Here is a 17288-nt window from a genome sequence, read left to right as displayed (position 1 = left end):
AGTGATACATTTTGTTGCATGTAACTTGAGTTGAAGATCGCAATGGACACCTTCCTGCTAAATATAACTACAGCACCTGTCATAAAAACCACTCGCATCACTTCTATGTGCTGCTGATTTTACATACACATTGTGCACATAACTATCTGGAACCTATAAAACCTCATTTCAAAGCCATGCCTGTAGTGCCAAAGATACATATCCAAACAAGTCCAGGGGCAGCTGTTTCAGGAAAACGATTTGCAAGTGACCAGCTATGTGAAAAACGGTCTTTTGGCACCAACTGCATTTGGAAGTGTCTATATCATGATTTTGATACTGAATTTGGAATTATATTATATTGACATCTGTATATTACAGACATAACTAGATTTGCCAAAGAAATGCATTATACAGCTGCAATTATTCCTTATAATCTTGGGGACTGGCTAGATTTTTCATGGCTATCCCATGACATCCCTCTACTCCAGAACTCAATTTCAATACATGCTGTTGCATTTCCATCTTAATTAGCATTGCAATTAGTTCTGCTTCTTGCAACCACCAAACAGAACAATGGAAATACCAGCAATATTTTTAATAACTAGTCAAGTTTAAGTCATGTTTCCTGACTACGGAGTGAAGTTCACTGACTCAACTTTCAAATATCCCCTCAAAAGCAAATAAAACTCACTTCAGTGTGAACAGTATGAATACAGATTCAGAATACTGGATCTATAAAGACTTGCAATCTATACTACTGTTGCTATAAATTAGTTTTTCCAGTCTCTATAATTTCCTTATCTTTCCCTCCCATTTTTTGAGTGTTTTCCTGCTCCTTACAGGTATAACTTCTCCTAAAAGAAGAGTCTTCTGAGTCACCTCCCTTTTATATCTCGCTATACTTCTTAATCCAGATCTCTAAATCCATCTCAATCTAGTCTACTATTTACTACTACAGCTTCTTTATTCCTTCCCCCCCCCATTCAAAACATATGCAAACAAATCTTGTTAAAGCATTCTGTGCTTCAGTGTCTCCTCTTTCTGACAGACTGACTGTGCAAACAAAAGAATATCGGGGGCATAAAAGAGTGAACTAGCCCTAGAAAAGAATTCTTTTTAAAATGCTGCCTGTGAAGAAATGCCATACCAAAAAAAATAATAAGTTATTTAAATGGTTTTTAAGTTTTATGTGTGCTCACTACAACTTTTCTAGAAATTTCTAAGACTTTATTATTACATTGGTAAGCACCTTTGCCAGTTTCTCAGGGATAAGTTCCTCTTTCGGTCCTCCAATTTCTTCATCATCATCATCTTTCTTCTTTTTCTGATTCCTCTGTTGCTTCTCCTTCTCAGCATTTTTCTTCTCCTCCTCCAGTTGTGCTTTCTTCTGGGCTCTTCTCTGCTTATTTCGTAGCTTCTTTAGCTCCTTGTCAGACATATTTGCTGTACACACACAAAGGACAAAACCACACAACACTGATGTCTCGTATTAACAGCATCAAGCAGTTGTCAGACAACATCACCTTTTTTAAACCGTATCTACTAATGAGCAGTGCTGTCATTACCTTTGTAAAAGCTTATTTACTATGGATAGATTGTTTTATAGTCTATGCTGATGCTTCATAATTCACAAATTCCTTAGTGGAATCGAGGGACAGAAATTAAAATAGTATACTGAGATGAAAAATACTAAAACTTGACAAATTCCTCTTAAAGGATCCTCTGATGAAGAATCCTCTATTTGTACCATTTGAGATGCTCCAAGCCATAACTGCTTATGCTGCTCTCGAATCAGAAATGAGAGGGGAAAAAAATACATTATTTAAACGTTATTTTTACATCAGAAGCAAGAGATGATAAAATTTAAGTTGCTACCAAGTGAAATTTCTACCCACTGATAAAATGCTTAAAAAGCTACTACCGAGCACATCTGCATAACTCTCCTATTCCATGGACAAACCACAAGGAGAATTCATGTTTCTGCAGTCATTCCATACCACAAACGTTTGTACTTAAGAAATACAACTCTCACTACAAACCCATCATTTTTCTGTAATAACCACAGTAAGAGCATACATTAGTTTAATTTCCAGCAGAACATCTACTTTACCTTGCAGTCCAAGCTGCAATTTGCCAACTTTGAGTTGTGTAGAAATCTGTTTTTGGCTACCACAGTTGACAACCATAACGAATGCCAGACCTTCCTAAAATACCCACTAATTAGTGAAAGTGCATGATGAATAAATCCTGAGGGTTGAATACCTGTGTCAGCCTCATGTTCCTTATTTTCATCTGTTAGGGGATTATCATGAAGTTTCAAATAGATCTCTATGGCAATCCGTGCTGCTTTGAAGTAGAAGGGATGTTGTCGAAGCACATCTTCTAGTTTTAACAAATCCACATAAGACCTAAGGGTGATCTTCCTCATACAGTAAGTATGGAAGTCAAACTGGTCATCCGTGATTTCTACAAAATGCTATCACAATGTAACATACCATTAGTTAGTAAGTATTAACAATGAGATACTAACCTGGACTTTCAAAATAATAATTTAGTAAAAGCCTACTGTTTGACCAATACAACCTAACTATTAGAAACATCAACAAAACCCTCCAAAAATAAAATTGTGGTGAAAAGAACAGAAGGCATCTTAGCCCAGAACCAAAACATATCAATTTCAGTCTCTTAAAAGTAACTACCTCTAAGAATTTCCAGTTTAACAGACAAAGGTTTTACAGCCACTGCATTCAAACATCATTTGAGGATGATTCAATCTTCTATGAACTGCTCTGTTTTTTTTTTTTCATTCAAAACTATAATATTGATTCCACTATAATATTGATATTTTGAAATACTATGGCAATGAATCCCACACTTAAATAAGACATGATGTGAGAAAGCATTTTGTTCAAGCTCTGCTTTCCACACCATCTAATGTCCCTTTGTTTTTGTTTGAGAAGCAGTGAAAAGTCATTAAGTCATGAAGTCTTTAACTTCTCCAAGTACTTATGATCTCACATAACTTTATCCTAAACTCAGCTTTGTTTGTCAAAGCTCAGGATAGCAGAGTAAGCACACCAAGCTAATTGCAGTCTCTTCCTTTGGAAGTTACCTCACAGCAGGTGTTTTACCAGCACATTTTTAAGAAGGTGTGACACTCAAATGTAAACAGTGTGACAGATTTACATAAAGGAAGAAAAGCACTACTTCTCGACTTTTAATTCCTCACGTGTCCTTTTGACTGCTGCTCCACATCTGCACAGTTTTTGCAGCATTATATGTAATGGTTTCAGGATTCCTGAGCAGCAATAATTATTGTAAGACCTTTTACTACTTATGCATAGGCAGAGAATTTGTCACTGACTACGCTGCTGAACACTACATTTCATGGGCTGCTTAATTCAGTACTGAGACAGAGCAGGTGTTGGCCTTGCTGTTTTCAGTCTGTTTCTGTGATCATGTATTGGTGAAATAATGAAGACTCTATAGAGATGCCTTAGTAATCTCCATCATAAACTACTTTTCTTGCAAAAGCTGATTATTTGCTCCTACTCTGTTTTTCCAGCCACAAATCAGCTATTAAATCCATGAGATGAACTTCCCTACTTTTTCTGAGACAGTTTAGATCCTTTATGGTGTAAAGCATGAGATAAAAAGTGCTTCTGAAAACCAGAACACATTTTATCAACTAGACTGCCCTCTTCACATAACTGGCCCCTCTAAAAGATTTGGAAGGCATTGCTCTTCCTTGATGATGGTTTCTGAATTCAACATATTTGCTGATCTTATTGTTGCACTTTATGACACCTTCAATTAATCCAATAAATAAATTAAACATAGTGACTTAAATCCTTAGAATTTTTTTTTTTGGTGGCTTAAGTTATCACTTTATTTGCTGACCTCTTCTGTTACCCAAGACAATTTACAAGACTAATAGCTTTTTACACACAAAAAAAAAAATCTACACTAATTTATTTAAAGGATTTATGCAAATAAAATGCAGTCTTGGCAAATCACAAACTGGTGTGGATCACAAGGGACCTTAAAGGTCATCTGTTTCCAACCCTCTGCCATAGGCAGGGACACCTTTCACTAGACCAGGTTACTTTGATAATTTTACATGGCCTTTTTCCAATCAGACAATATTCCAGAGCTGAGTCCTCCTTGCAAAAGAGCAGCAATGCTGAAATCCCCTAGCACCTCTCTATCTGCAAAGAGGCACAGCTTCCTACTAAGTTCTGCTCTTTCAGCACTTCTTTTACACCCTCAGCTGTCTGGTCTTTTTTCTAGACTTTAATGTGCTTTAAAAAAAACTTATTTTTAAACTTGTGCATCCAAATTTTGTTGTTTACCTCACTATGGATATCTACATTTAATGTGCAAGTATCCCCCCTTTTTAATAAAATTTCTACTTTAAGAAGTCTATTTTTGCAATAGCTTCCTTTAAACTGTAGGATTTTTTTTTTTTTAAGGAGAAGATAGTTAATATTTTTGGTAATATTTTAAACATGTATTGTGTACCTCCAAAATAGTGCCTTAATAGTAATTGAGATCTGTCCTTTACTTTAAGGATGGGCTTGTCAGCTCATCCACTTATTTTTGGATTTGAAGTGCACATACTCTTCACTTGTATCTAAATACCCATTTCTTATGTACATTGCCAGAATTAAAATTATTTTTGACAGTTTTCTCCTCTCGTCTGGATCTTTAAGTAACTTTATAAAATCTTTTCATAATACACAGTTTACAAAGGAACTTTTAGGAGGAAATGCAACTTGCCAGCAACCAACATGAAATCCCTCCTGAAGCTACATTAAATGCATCCTTACTGCTCAGAAAAGTAACATATCAGCACAGTAAACTTCAACAAGTGTTTTCCAGTCTAAGCCATTGAGCTGAATACGTACTCTCTCAATTTCATGGCATTTCTTAAGTGCTTCTCCAAATTTGTTCATTGCCTTGTAGGCTTGTGCACATTCTGTCTGAAACCACATGCACTGCATTTCATTAAGGTTCTCTACTGCCGAGGTTCCTTCCTAAAAGCAAAAACAGCATTATACAAAAAATAAATCTCACTGGATTCATTGGCTGCTATTCCTTTTATCTTGTCCTAATTCTAAGCACAAATAAAGAAAATGAATGTTAAATCTCAGAACTGAAGTCCTGAAAGTTGTTAAAATTGCTTAGCTTTGTTGATTAATATAAAAATACAAATACAAGCATCTTTGTTACACGTATTGGAAGAGTCAGAAAGACACAATGAAGAGCCAGGCAGTGACCATTTCACTGTGACAGTTACTCATCTTCAGATTAGGAGAGACCTTCATTCAGTGTTTTTAATACTGTGTGCACAAAAGTAACACATGGCAGCATGGAAAAATGGCAGAAAAGTTCTAGCCCACAACAAGACCCTGACACCTGCAGGAAATCCTGCAGGATTTTCTTTTTCCCCTCAACCAAAATTGCCATCTGCATCTTTCAGAGAACTGCTGATTGAGTTAAGCATCCTCACAGTAGTAGATGATTATTTCTCATGCAATCAGTACTAGAGAGTAAGGTAAGGGAAAAGGGACACTTAACTTTGACATCTTCTGGTTCAAAAAAGGGGATTACAGTTGTCTTTCAAATCTGATATTTATATATATTCGCACAGATCCATAGAACTTAGCAATGAAAGCGAAAGGCAGTGTTGAAAACAGCCTGATTTAGGCAACTGAAAATGAGGAAAAAGTGCCAGTTCTGCCAGCATGTTCATTATGCTTAATCTAGGACTCCTCTAATTATTTTTTTTTTAATGAAGAAGCCTGTATTTGAGCACTAGATATAAGATCAAATGGAGATAAAAAAGATTCTAAAGAGCAACATGATCAAATTGTTTCAATATTTCTCAAGTTCAGTTTTGGGTAACTGGTATGCTTCCTTTTTAACATAATCTTCGAGCTGCTTAAGGCACTGAGGGAGGTCAAATTAACCTAAATTCATAGTGGGTTTGCATCAAAACTCAAACATAAAGCTACTGAGCATATATAAAAGAGAACTTCCCCTCCCCTCATGTCGGCCTGCACATAGCCTTCATTTCACAAGATCCTTCAGGTTTCCTTTATGAACACCACTCTCCCTTCTCTCCAGTCTACCTTACATGCCAGGTTTCTCCTGCTCTTTAAGAGAGGAGAAAATGGGACAAACAAACAGGAAAGGCTTTACTTTTGCAGGTAGATCCCAACAGCTTGTTGCCTGTCTCCCATAGACAACACACAAATGACACTGCCAGTATTGCAAAACTTTGGAATTTGACAAATAGTCTGGAGAGACTTCACTGTGCTGCTTTGACTTGCAGTTATGAAAGAATAATATCGAAGTAGGACATTTTAAAAAGTAACTAACCTGTGTGACCATCAAACCTATCAAAATGGGGCTGCTGCAGGGACAAAAAGTGCTGCATGAAATTATGCAATTTCCATAACACAACATTTTTCTTCCAGATAACTGGTCATGTGTAAGAACACGGAAAAATAAAAGAGGTGTAACATGCAGCTTTCCTTCATCATTGATAAACAAGGACTTGGGGATGAAATGTTTTCACACAAGGAAGACACCTCACAAAGGCTCTCAGCTGTTAGCCACATAAAAAAATTATTTTCCAAGAGACATCTGAATTCTCTAACTTACTACCATTAGAAAAAAGAGTCATGGACAACTTTAAGAGATCTTTCAAGTATCCTACAGAATCAACATTAACACTGTGCATCATTGTGCCAAAAATTATTTTCTCAGAAGTTTTCTCTAAAACAGGCATGCTGTATTTTTCCTACTTAGCAAAAATAACCAAATCCAAGCTTTGTAGAGTTTTCACTTATTCCTATGGAATCGTGCTTATCCAAGTTTAATTCAAACCCTGCTATGGACTACTATAACTGAAGCAAGCAACTATAGTTGCTCTGAAACAGAATTTAAATATGATAGAGAAGCTGACTGCAAAGTTAAAAACAAAAAGTTATTCCATAAGAGATTAGGCCCACATTATTCCAAAGACTTCTAATTAAGTGCAACAAACCCGTGTAAACTTAGAACACATTTCTTCTGCTTCTTTAATGGAGTTTGCTTTCAACATATATTTTGCACACTTGGAGTTGATAAATCTGTCTGCTGTGTCCAAAGCCTGAGCTTCATCCATCCACCTTGCAGCTTCTTTAATATTTCCAGCATGCTATAAAGATAGAAATTTAAGTCAGATTGAGTAATTATAAAACATGCATGTTTTATCTACCCCACTGCTTGAAATAAGTAGGTTTTTTTTTAAACTTTTTAAAAATAAATAGTCTACTTCAAAAGCAATAGATCTTGAAAGAAAAAAAAAAAAAAAGAAGCAGTTAAATAACTTTCCTCATTATGGAATTACTGGTCTTTTAGCACTGAATGTTTTTCCTGAAAATGCTTAAAGAACCAGTTTGGATAATCTCATTCTGATACAATATCATAGTGCACCCTGAGAAACTGTTTTAAGAAGCTAAAAAAACCCGGGGTAAGAACAGATGAAAGACACAATCTGATTTATCAGTGTGGTATTTAAAGTGAGAATTCACATTTTGTTGTACATTTCTCCCTTACTGAGTTAGAAACCTACATAGTGGCTTTTTCATATGCAGCAGAAAACCCCATCTCAAGTATCTAAACAATACCCTTACCTAGAAACTCACTAGAATTCCTAACAAATGAATAACCTTTGGTCACTAAGAGTAAAGCCAAACTTACCTTATAGATTTTTGCCTTCACAAGGAAGAGTTCTATCAAAGTGGGAGTACTTTCTATAGCAGCATTTATATATTCTAGAGCCAGGGATGGCAGTCCAATTTTATCATAATGCTGAGCCAAATAATACTGGACCCAGAGTAAAGTGGTTGGAGGTTCTTCTTTACCGTCATCTGGCAGGAGTAAAATGGAGAGAGGTTGTTTGTTCAGTTTATTACTAAAACAGCACACCAGAAGTAGAATGCTCTAAACACAACCACTGAAGTTAATTCTGCCTCTCTATCAGACCTAGGAGAGCTTTCAAACAACTGGCTCCAGGTACAGAAATAAGCTTTTTTAAATCTATCCAAGACTTAGACATCTACTGCTCCCTTCTCCTTCTGTGGTTTTCAGGAAAAGGGTTATCAAATTTGGGTCAAAGGGAGGTGCACTCTGTTCCAAGTATTTGCTTAGGCCAGTCAGATATGCAAAACCTTCAAGAACACAAGACACAGTCCCCACCAAGAGCTCCAAAACGACACCTCTCCTTGAACATTGTACTATCAGTATATTGCCTTTTGTTTGGCATTTCTGTAGTTATAGATTTGACACCAAGCTTCAGTTTCCTCAACAGTGGTAAACTCGAGTCTTGAAAATAGCATATTTGAACTCAAAAGTGTGAAGAGATGACTAAATTCATGGATCCAGGAAAAAAATGTAGAACAAGTGACTATATTTTGAATACAGACTTTATATTTGAGCGCTATGATTCAGTTCTGTGTTAGGGGAAAACCAGAAAAAACCCACATCACCTCTGTTTCTTCACTCCCTATTTCCCCACCTCTGAATGGACACACAGTGCTTACAACCAGGCACTACTTCCATGAAGCCCAGCAGTCTCAACACTCACCATTTGGGTTAAATAACCTGCAGCTTCTTAGAGAGGTTTCATAACCTATCACGAGCTCTTCTATGATTGCCACCTACACATGCAAGACGAGACACAGAAAAAATAATCTGTGGGCCAGATAATATTTTATTTCAACTTGAGCTAAGTGATGTTACCCAAACTAGTTATTTTGGTAAGAAAACTCTTCAATATCCTGAATTACATTACATTTGAGAATGTACCCAATCTCACTCTAATTTTAACAAACTATAACCAGGCCTCCCTTGGTGAACACTAATAAAGCTTAGAATTACTGAATATTAAGTTTTCTACATTTACCAACTTGACACATGTATGCCCAACGTATGTACTTCTTTTTTCTCTCCACTATATCAGGTCATCTAAAGCAGTGCTGATGGAGAGAACATTGAAAAAAAAATGCTTTCCTTCACCTCTTCAATACACCACAGTTATGAGGTAGAACATGTAAAAACTGGTTAGAGCACTTACCTTCTCCTTGTCTTTATATAATGACCTCAAAGTATTGAAGACTGGTGGGCAACCTTTGCTGAAATTCATCCTTAAGAACTTGTCCAGACATTCCTTAAACTTTTCACCTTGAGAGGAAAAAGACCTGTTGATTTTGTTTTACCAGACATTACTCATCAATTGCAGATTGTTTATACTGTTAAATCAGAATCTAAGAAACACAAGTGTTGATCACTACCTGCTCAGCAAAAAATTCACTTACCAGACAAAAAGTTTAATGGTAATCTTCTTGGAACTAGTCCCCTTGGGTATTTAGTCCAGGCCTCTTCATAGATCTTTAGTCTCTCCATCATATTAGCTGGAAGAGAATTTTAGAGTTTACTTTCCCCTTCCATTCTGGCACAAAGGAAAGGGGGGCCAGGGAAAGTGATTTATACTTGACTAAAAAAAGAATCAGCATATATAGGAACTATAATGTAATATATATAATGGCTATATCCTTCCTAAACAACAGAATTTTCCTCCTTATTCTTATTAAAACTAATGAATTGAATGACTCCAAGGTACACAGTGTCTGTTAATTCCTCTTCCAGCACTAGAATACTAACTGCTAATCTCTCATCTTAAAAAGAGCTCCTGCCTTATTGCTGTCTAAAATCTTCAAAGAGGACCACTCAGTTGTATTAGCTACAACATAAGAAGATTAAGATAAGAGAGGCAGTAAAGGAAAAATTCAACATTAAAACTGTCATCTAAGAAATAATTCTGTTCTTTCAATCACGTGCAAAGACTATTGCATTTTTACGATTCTATGATTTTAGATAAGACAAGGTAACAACAATGCAAGAAATATTTCCTGTCTTTAAGAAACCCCAACATTATGACGGTATGTAGACACTATGACTAAAAAGCAAAATTTAAATGGGGACTTTCAAAATAATAATTTTAGTATTTAAACCAATGCAAGCTTTTCATACACATCTTGATTTCAAATATGCAGAAAAAGCTTATTTACTACAAGGTATCAAATCATTACCCGGCTTAAGTGCCTTTTCTAAGCCTTTGTAGTAAGCCCAGTTTTCAGGATTTCTTTCTTGCAGTCCCTTGTAGACTTCAACTGCTTCTTCAAGTCTGCCAAGCTGAAGCAGGAGTTCTCCTGTGTGAAAAACAAGACATTTTAAATCAAGCTAACAAGACACTAAAGCAGTGTAACATTTATCACTCTACAGTAAAAGACTGGAAAATCCTTAACTCCACGCAGATTCTAATTTCATAGAAAAAATAAGCACTACATACAGCATTACAAACTAGCTGACAGATATGCTTTTACTTTGACAATAGCTGAAATTACAGTAAGATTTTACAACTCAGCCCGTAATTCCTGAAACTTACTTGAAAATTTAATGCAAAATGCAAGTGGTTTGTTATTTTTTTCTCACTTACTGAAGTGACTGGTTACTTTAAGTGCAGTTTTTACTGCAGAAGACACATGGTATTTGATGTATACAGCATCCTGAAAACCAAACAAATTGCAGAGCTGCAAGTAAGAGAATGGTTCTTCAATTTGGTATTTCATGAAACTAACTTCAGTGGTTTTAACCAAGCCATTGATTAGATGAATGAATTGTCAAGATTATGCAAACAAGTTTCCTTTTCATGATACTTCAATACAAATTAAAATTGATAATGTAAAGATTAGGTCTAACAATTGTATAACCATCTTTGTTAATGCTGGAACTGCAATAAGAGTAAATTTCCCATTTCACAATGGAAAACTGTTTTACAAAGCTTTGCTATTGGCTAATGTTAGGCAACACACCAGAGGTGAACAATGTAACTCTAGGCTAAGGCAAGATTTTTTTACCCAGTTTAAGAGGAAAATGCAAATTTACCTTTCTTGTTCCCTATGTCACACAATTAACATGCAATTTTGTCAGGAGATGCTGCTTTCCACAGTTAGAGTAACTTGAGGACTACACACACAACCTAGTGCCCAGGAAAACATCAATAATTTACTCACTGAGAATGACAGAATTGGGAAAATAAACCTTAAATTCTTTCTCTGAGGTGAAAGTTAATTTTTTTTCCTATCTACCAGCAGCAAATGCCAATGCAGGTTTCAGTGGTTTTCAGTTGTACTTCAGCCACAGGGGTTTTTGCACGTGTGCTTAAAATTTGCACACACTCATTTATTATGATGCTTGTCCAGAGAACACACAGCAGCCAAGCCAGTCCAAACAACACAATGGGAGCTGTGCCCAAAAAAATTCATCACTTGTACCCTGTTGAAAGTATGCAGACTGCAAAAAGTATTTCCATCCTTTTGTCTGGTAACTTCCTAGGGGGTTTTGTGGTTAGTCTCAGGTTTATTTCTAATGAAGCCCTATTTGAAAAACCTATTTCACCCCAAACTTTGGACCTTCAAACACTATGTATGTCACATAGCACATCAACACAGAACATAAAGTATGTCAAAAAATCCTTCCGATAAAAAACTGAAGTCACAAAAAAAACCACTCCCACCCACAAAAGTCCCACTACTGTGTTTCAAAAATGATCTGTGATACTGTAGTCTCTATATCCATCTCCTTTTATATGCAAAGCAAGTAAGATATTCAGCTACCGTGGAGAGTCATCTGCAATCAATCTCCTTGAGGAAGCACCACACCTCCCATAATACTGTCACTGCTCAATTCCTAGGTTCCTTTTGCAAGACAGTGAGATTTCTATTAGCAGAAATAGGGAACTAGCTACAACATCTACATGAACAAACTAGAGTAAAAGGATTTCTTCTCTTTACTTTAAGCAATCATCTAAACATATTCCAGTGTGGGCCAAGAACAAGCAGTACCTCCAATAGATTGGCAGTTTCACAGAAAGGCTGTACAAGCATCAAGCAGAAGAAGAACAAAGCATGCTTTAAGAAAGTGCACCTGTTAATAGAGCTGTTAAAATGAACTTGTATCACTCTGCAATTCCATCTGTGGAATATAAGCTACACTATTGTACTGATCTGTTATAGTATTGTACACCAGGTTTATAATCATACAACAGAAGCTATGCTAGCCTCACTGAAGAGCCTATTTCTATATGCTGCAAGGGTGACTGAGTACATTTAAAAGCCTTCTGCTGTATCAAAGACGATTCTTCCTTTTCAGCACGTGGTATCCTTGTCAGGGCCACTCTATCTCTAACAGCACAGGTCTGGGTACACAACTCAGACAGAACTTCAGGACATCCATTTAGGATCTCCTGTCTGAAACACCTGTTAGCTTAAAAGTTTCAGAACAGCATGTCTGTACCTCACTGATGTGTTACCAACCTGGGACAAGAGCATGACAGGGACTCAATAAGCTGTGAGACAAGCAGTCCTTTACAATAGCAAAATTAAATAAATTAAGCTAAAACCAAATCTGAGTTCCAAAAGATGGGAAAAGCTGACAGTATAGACATCCCATTGTATGCTATGTGTTTAAACGTATCTTCAGAAAGTCAGTGATTACCTTTCGTTTCTTCAACAGCCAGTTTATCACAGATCTGTTTTTCATAGGTACAAAGATGCTCCAAAGCTTCTTTATAAAGCCCTGCTTCCCGGAGGACCTGATTTTGATAAAGCAGCAGTTCACTGTACTCATAGTCCACTTTGTCAGGTGATGTCTACATAGGAAAGCCACACACAGGACATAGATCAGAATTAGATCACAGATTTAGATTCTAATTCTAAAATTTGGGATCAAAATCATTCGACTAAAGAAACTGCATGAAGTTTTCTCATCAGGAAAGGAATCTTTTATTTTTGGCTTAAGCAGCACTCCATATACCAGTTTCATGTTCTCCTCTTACCTGCTGTGTCTTCCTAAATTCCTCTAAAATTTTTGCTGCCATTTCGTAGTCTTCCAGCAAGTGATAAGCAATGGCATAACCAATCCATGATGCTCGCTGCGCAGGTCGGAGCTGAAGCAACTGGTATCTTGTTTCCTGCAAAAAAGTAGCTGCTAATTTTCCTGACTTTACTCTGATACTCGGTAGAATTCATTAGGCAATCAATATTCTAGTATTTAGGAAGTCACTGTGAAATAGTTTTCTATATGCATTTTATTAACCAGAGAAAGAATAAACTTTGAATTGCAAGGGTGTTCACTGAATAAAAAAAAATAAGCCTTCGCAAAATAACATGTCCAACCAAATCCTGATGAGTCAGACTCATTTTGTTAATGTATGACACACATGCTTTTCCTGTCTAACCACTTATGAACAGAACGTAATTAAGGATACTTGGTTTGAAATGCAGGAACATTTACCAGTGTTTCAAATTAACCTTGAAAGTACATGTGTATTTTAATAATTGGAAGTGTTCTTAGGCAATACAGGTCACGCAAACACATCCCTATTCTTTGGCAAGAGGATAATTACAGCTGGAAAAGACAACAGATTTGCTTGGTATCATGCAATTTTAATCTGAGGAAAAGCTGTAGCTTGTTTTGTTATAGACTGCTGAAAGGCATTTTCACCCTAACTTAAAGGAAAAAAGTTACTTCCTATTGAAAATGCCTAAAGTGTCAAAAGTAGGGATTAACAAAGAACTAAAACCAGTTGCAGCTGTTTTAATAGAATGATGATCACTCAAAATACTTTGAAGTAGGAGAGGCTGGAATTTAAAGCAAAGGGAAAAAAACCAACCAAAACACAATCTTATTCCCAGATTTGAGACCAAATTCACATTCTTCAGAAACCAGCATATGATTAGCCATGAACTACTGACTTCTAAGCATTCAGTAACCATGTGTTACTTGTATGTTCAGAGATTACAAAATTTGTATACTAATGTTACCCTAATTTGAAAAGGAAGTATTACATGAAGAGACCAACTCATGCATTTTAAATAACACAACTTCAGAGGTGCAAGGGAAACCTAAAAAGTTGAAAACCTGACCAAAAAATGGAGCTGTCACTCACTAATGCCCAAGTTGGCAAGGGACCAAAATATGGTGCTTCATGCAACACACTGCTTGTTTTGTTATTACCTACTGCTAAGAGAAAACGGGGGGCCACTGATGTAAAGGTGGAGGGATATATAGTACAAAGTTACTAAAAAATACAAACTCCTTTGCCTGAATGAAAGTCACATTCTGAACACATTGCCTCTTACCTACAGGAATCCTTTCAAGAAAAGTACAAGACTGGAGATTATCTACAGTTAATACAGTTAAACAGCATCAAAAAAAAAAAAACAATAAGGCAAGCAATTCTGCACTGAGCTGAAAATGCATAATTTAATTTGCCATTAAATCTCTGTATTTTATAGAAATTGCTCAGTAGCATATCTGCTTTTACTTTCATGAAGTGAAAGAGTTGCATATAGTTTTAACCCTCTGGACCTAACTATTTTTTTTTTGAAATGTCATTAATCAATCTGCCACCTTTGCTGCAATTCCTTAAGTGATAATTAAATGCAGCATGAATACTCACCCTGTAACCTTCAAGATCCCTCATTTGAATCTGTAGCAGAGAAAGGTCTCTCAAGATTTGAAGATTGTCTTTGTCCCATTTCAGTGCATTTCTATAGCATTTGATAGCTTCATCATACTTCTTGTCTGACCTCTGAAGAAGGCCATAGACATGCCAACCTGGAAAACGCTATTAAGGCTTCCACTGAATTTGAGCAGGGACAAATGAGCTCCAACATGGCAGTGATAGAACAGCTGGCAACAAGCTTTCAAGCTGTTTTATAAATGGACAGGAACATTACAATTCTTTTTGTAGAAACTTTGCCAGTTATATGTATGCAGTCATATAATAAGCTGCAAATGTTACTTTTCACACACTGGGGGAAAAAATAAAGTAACAGGATCTCTGAAAACTCTATTAGGCTTCTTTGAACTCTAAGTATATAACCAGTCTTTTTACAATGTGATGGCAACTACTCATGCTTCCAAAGCAAATCACATGCTTAAATGCCCACCATGAGTTTACAGGTGCAAACTAATGATAAAAAATACACAAATGCATGCCAGAATAACATGTAAGCCCAACTGTGACTGTAAGGAGTGCAAAGCATCTGCCCTTTGGATAGTTTAGACAAAATACTTACTGGAAATTGAAAATTCTGAACTTCCAGTTTGAAGTTTAAACTGGCTTTTACTGCTATTCTATAAATCCAAGTATATGCAGAAATCAACCTTTTCAAATCATCAACAAAAGCCCTGTTTCAAAAAGGATACAGACATGACTCTTCAAGTCATTCCTTAGGCCTCTGCGCACAAGTTCATAAGCTTCCTCTTTCTTCCCTAGACAGTTCAATGTTAGTCCTTTCATTGCCAAGGTTTCTAAGAAAGAAAAAAAAATTAAATAAGTTATTTAATTTTTTATTCATTTTCATGGGTTTTTGAGCTTCATATAGCAACCCTAAACATAATATAAATGCAAATTTAGATTCAGTTCTCACTATCAAGATTTCATTCTTTTCTCACATGGAAAACTCTGCTGTCAGATTATTAGCTTAAATGTATCATACACAGCAATAAACCTTTTATATTACTTCCATCAAAATATGAAGCAATGTTTTATTTTTAACCTGTCTGCTCTACAAGCTTTTGGAGGTATTTTTTAACTACTCAAGTATTTATTCACAATTCTGATGTTTCTACACATCCACCCATACCAAAGTAGTTGCAAAAAACCCACAAAGCATTTCTGAATAGTGCAAAGAGACTTTCATTAAGTATTAAGCGCTGACTAAAAATACAGCTAAGGAATAAACACCTTTTTCTTCTTTTAAAATATGAATATTCCTTCAGAAAAGTAGCGGCCCACAGAGCTGACAGAATACCAAACAATATTCAGCCTCTTCCTTTTGTTTTTCACATTTATCTGAGTGAATATCAATTTCCCAGGAAAAGTGATTTAATTAATGCATACTTGTACTAGGAACTTGCACCATGAATCTTAGACTTGACTGATAAAGAATGGGAAGCTCTGACTACTGGTAAGATCAGTCTTTAAAAGGACAAATCTTACCAACAGTAAATGCTTAATACACATATTTCTGGATGCTCTTATTGCTATAGGGGCACAAAGTTAACAGTGAAGGGGTATAAAACATGAAAATAATTCCTCTACTGTTACGTACAGTGAAAAAGAGAGCACGTGCCATTTGAAAACTTACCTCCATGTTCTGCAAACTTGGGATTGGAAAGGATCTGTTTACAGAACTTCAGCCCATTTCTATACTGCTTATGTTCATAACACCTCTGTAGAAAAAAAAAAAGTTTATTCAAAAAATTTAGAGAGGAAGATTTATGCATGCCTGAAATGACGCATCAGTACAGCTACAGATTTTAAAAAATGTACTAATATTTTAATGAATCCTGTTTATTGAGCTTCCTGTGTTTAAAAATTCTTTCCATTGACAGGGAAAAAAAAAAACATGTTTTTATGAACACCATGAGCTTAAATGTATAAGTGAAGACATATTATCATACAGCAGATCCTCAAGTATGACACAACAAGAAGCTGAAGTGCCTGAAGAGATTCAACTCTCCCTTAACACAAAAGCAAACCTTATGTTGTAACACTGGTTAGCACTGAACCCACTTTGGCCAATTATCCTGAATAGAAACCCACGAGACAACCTCCAACAACCATCCAAGCTGGAAAGACACATAAATCATTGGAACTTGGCTTAAAGTACCTCTGAAAGCAACCTCTTATGATGAGTTTCATTACAACATGTATCTCATACATCCAAACTTTCAAAACTAGTATACAGTAACATTATATCTTACCATCCTGGAAATTTAACCATTCCTCTGCTGTTTTCTTAGTCCAACTCTTTTGTCTGAGCCTCATTCATAATGTGAGGTGACCACAATGCACAACAGCACACAGCATGAGTTTTAAAAACCAATTTTAGTATTTTATTTATGTAAATATACTTCTTGTGCTCACATTTAAATATAAGCCAAAAGAAATAACATTATAAACACCAATTCATACATTTTAGGTCACTTTGGCAAATGCTTGGAACCTCGTACATTTCATCTTTTTTTGTAATGAAATAAACATTTATGAGCCCAGGAGTACAGGAGCACACACTGACTGAGCACCAACCCAAATCCTATTAATCCTGTTACTAATTACAAAGTCATTCATAACAGGACCTCACTGACTCTGGTTGATTCATTCTGGTGGCAGGATGGCA

At 36.0% G+C, this 17288-nt stretch overlaps 1 protein-coding gene across 1 annotated transcript in view; it reads right to left on the bottom strand.

The window, feature by feature from the left end:
• The window catches only part of NAA15 (N-alpha-acetyltransferase 15, NatA auxiliary subunit), a 37488-nt gene that overhangs the window by 6317 nt on the left and 13883 nt on the right, over nt 1-17288 (bottom strand). The window contains exons 2-15 of the mRNA XM_053941155.1: nt 16254-16338; nt 15310-15414; nt 14558-14715; nt 12932-13066; nt 12592-12745; nt 10125-10244; nt 9351-9446; nt 9110-9216; nt 8621-8693; nt 7735-7904; nt 7037-7189; nt 4890-5018; nt 2245-2458; nt 1232-1425 (exon numbers count right to left, since the gene is read on the bottom strand). Coding sequence (XP_053797130.1) covers nt 1232-1425; nt 2245-2458; nt 4890-5018; nt 7037-7189; nt 7735-7904; nt 8621-8693; nt 9110-9216; nt 9351-9446; nt 10125-10244; nt 12592-12745; nt 12932-13066; nt 14558-14715; nt 15310-15414; nt 16254-16338 — 1893 coding nt within the window. The remainder of the gene's footprint in view (nt 1-1231; nt 1426-2244; nt 2459-4889; nt 5019-7036; nt 7190-7734; nt 7905-8620; nt 8694-9109; nt 9217-9350; nt 9447-10124; nt 10245-12591; nt 12746-12931; nt 13067-14557; nt 14716-15309; nt 15415-16253; nt 16339-17288) is intronic.

The sequence above is a fragment of the Vidua chalybeata genome, chromosome 4, assembly GCF_026979565.1.
Source record: "Vidua chalybeata isolate OUT-0048 chromosome 4, bVidCha1 merged haplotype, whole genome shotgun sequence".
NCBI lineage: Eukaryota > Metazoa > Chordata > Aves > Passeriformes > Viduidae > Vidua > Vidua chalybeata.
This window is presented reverse-complemented; position numbering and strand designations above follow the sequence as displayed.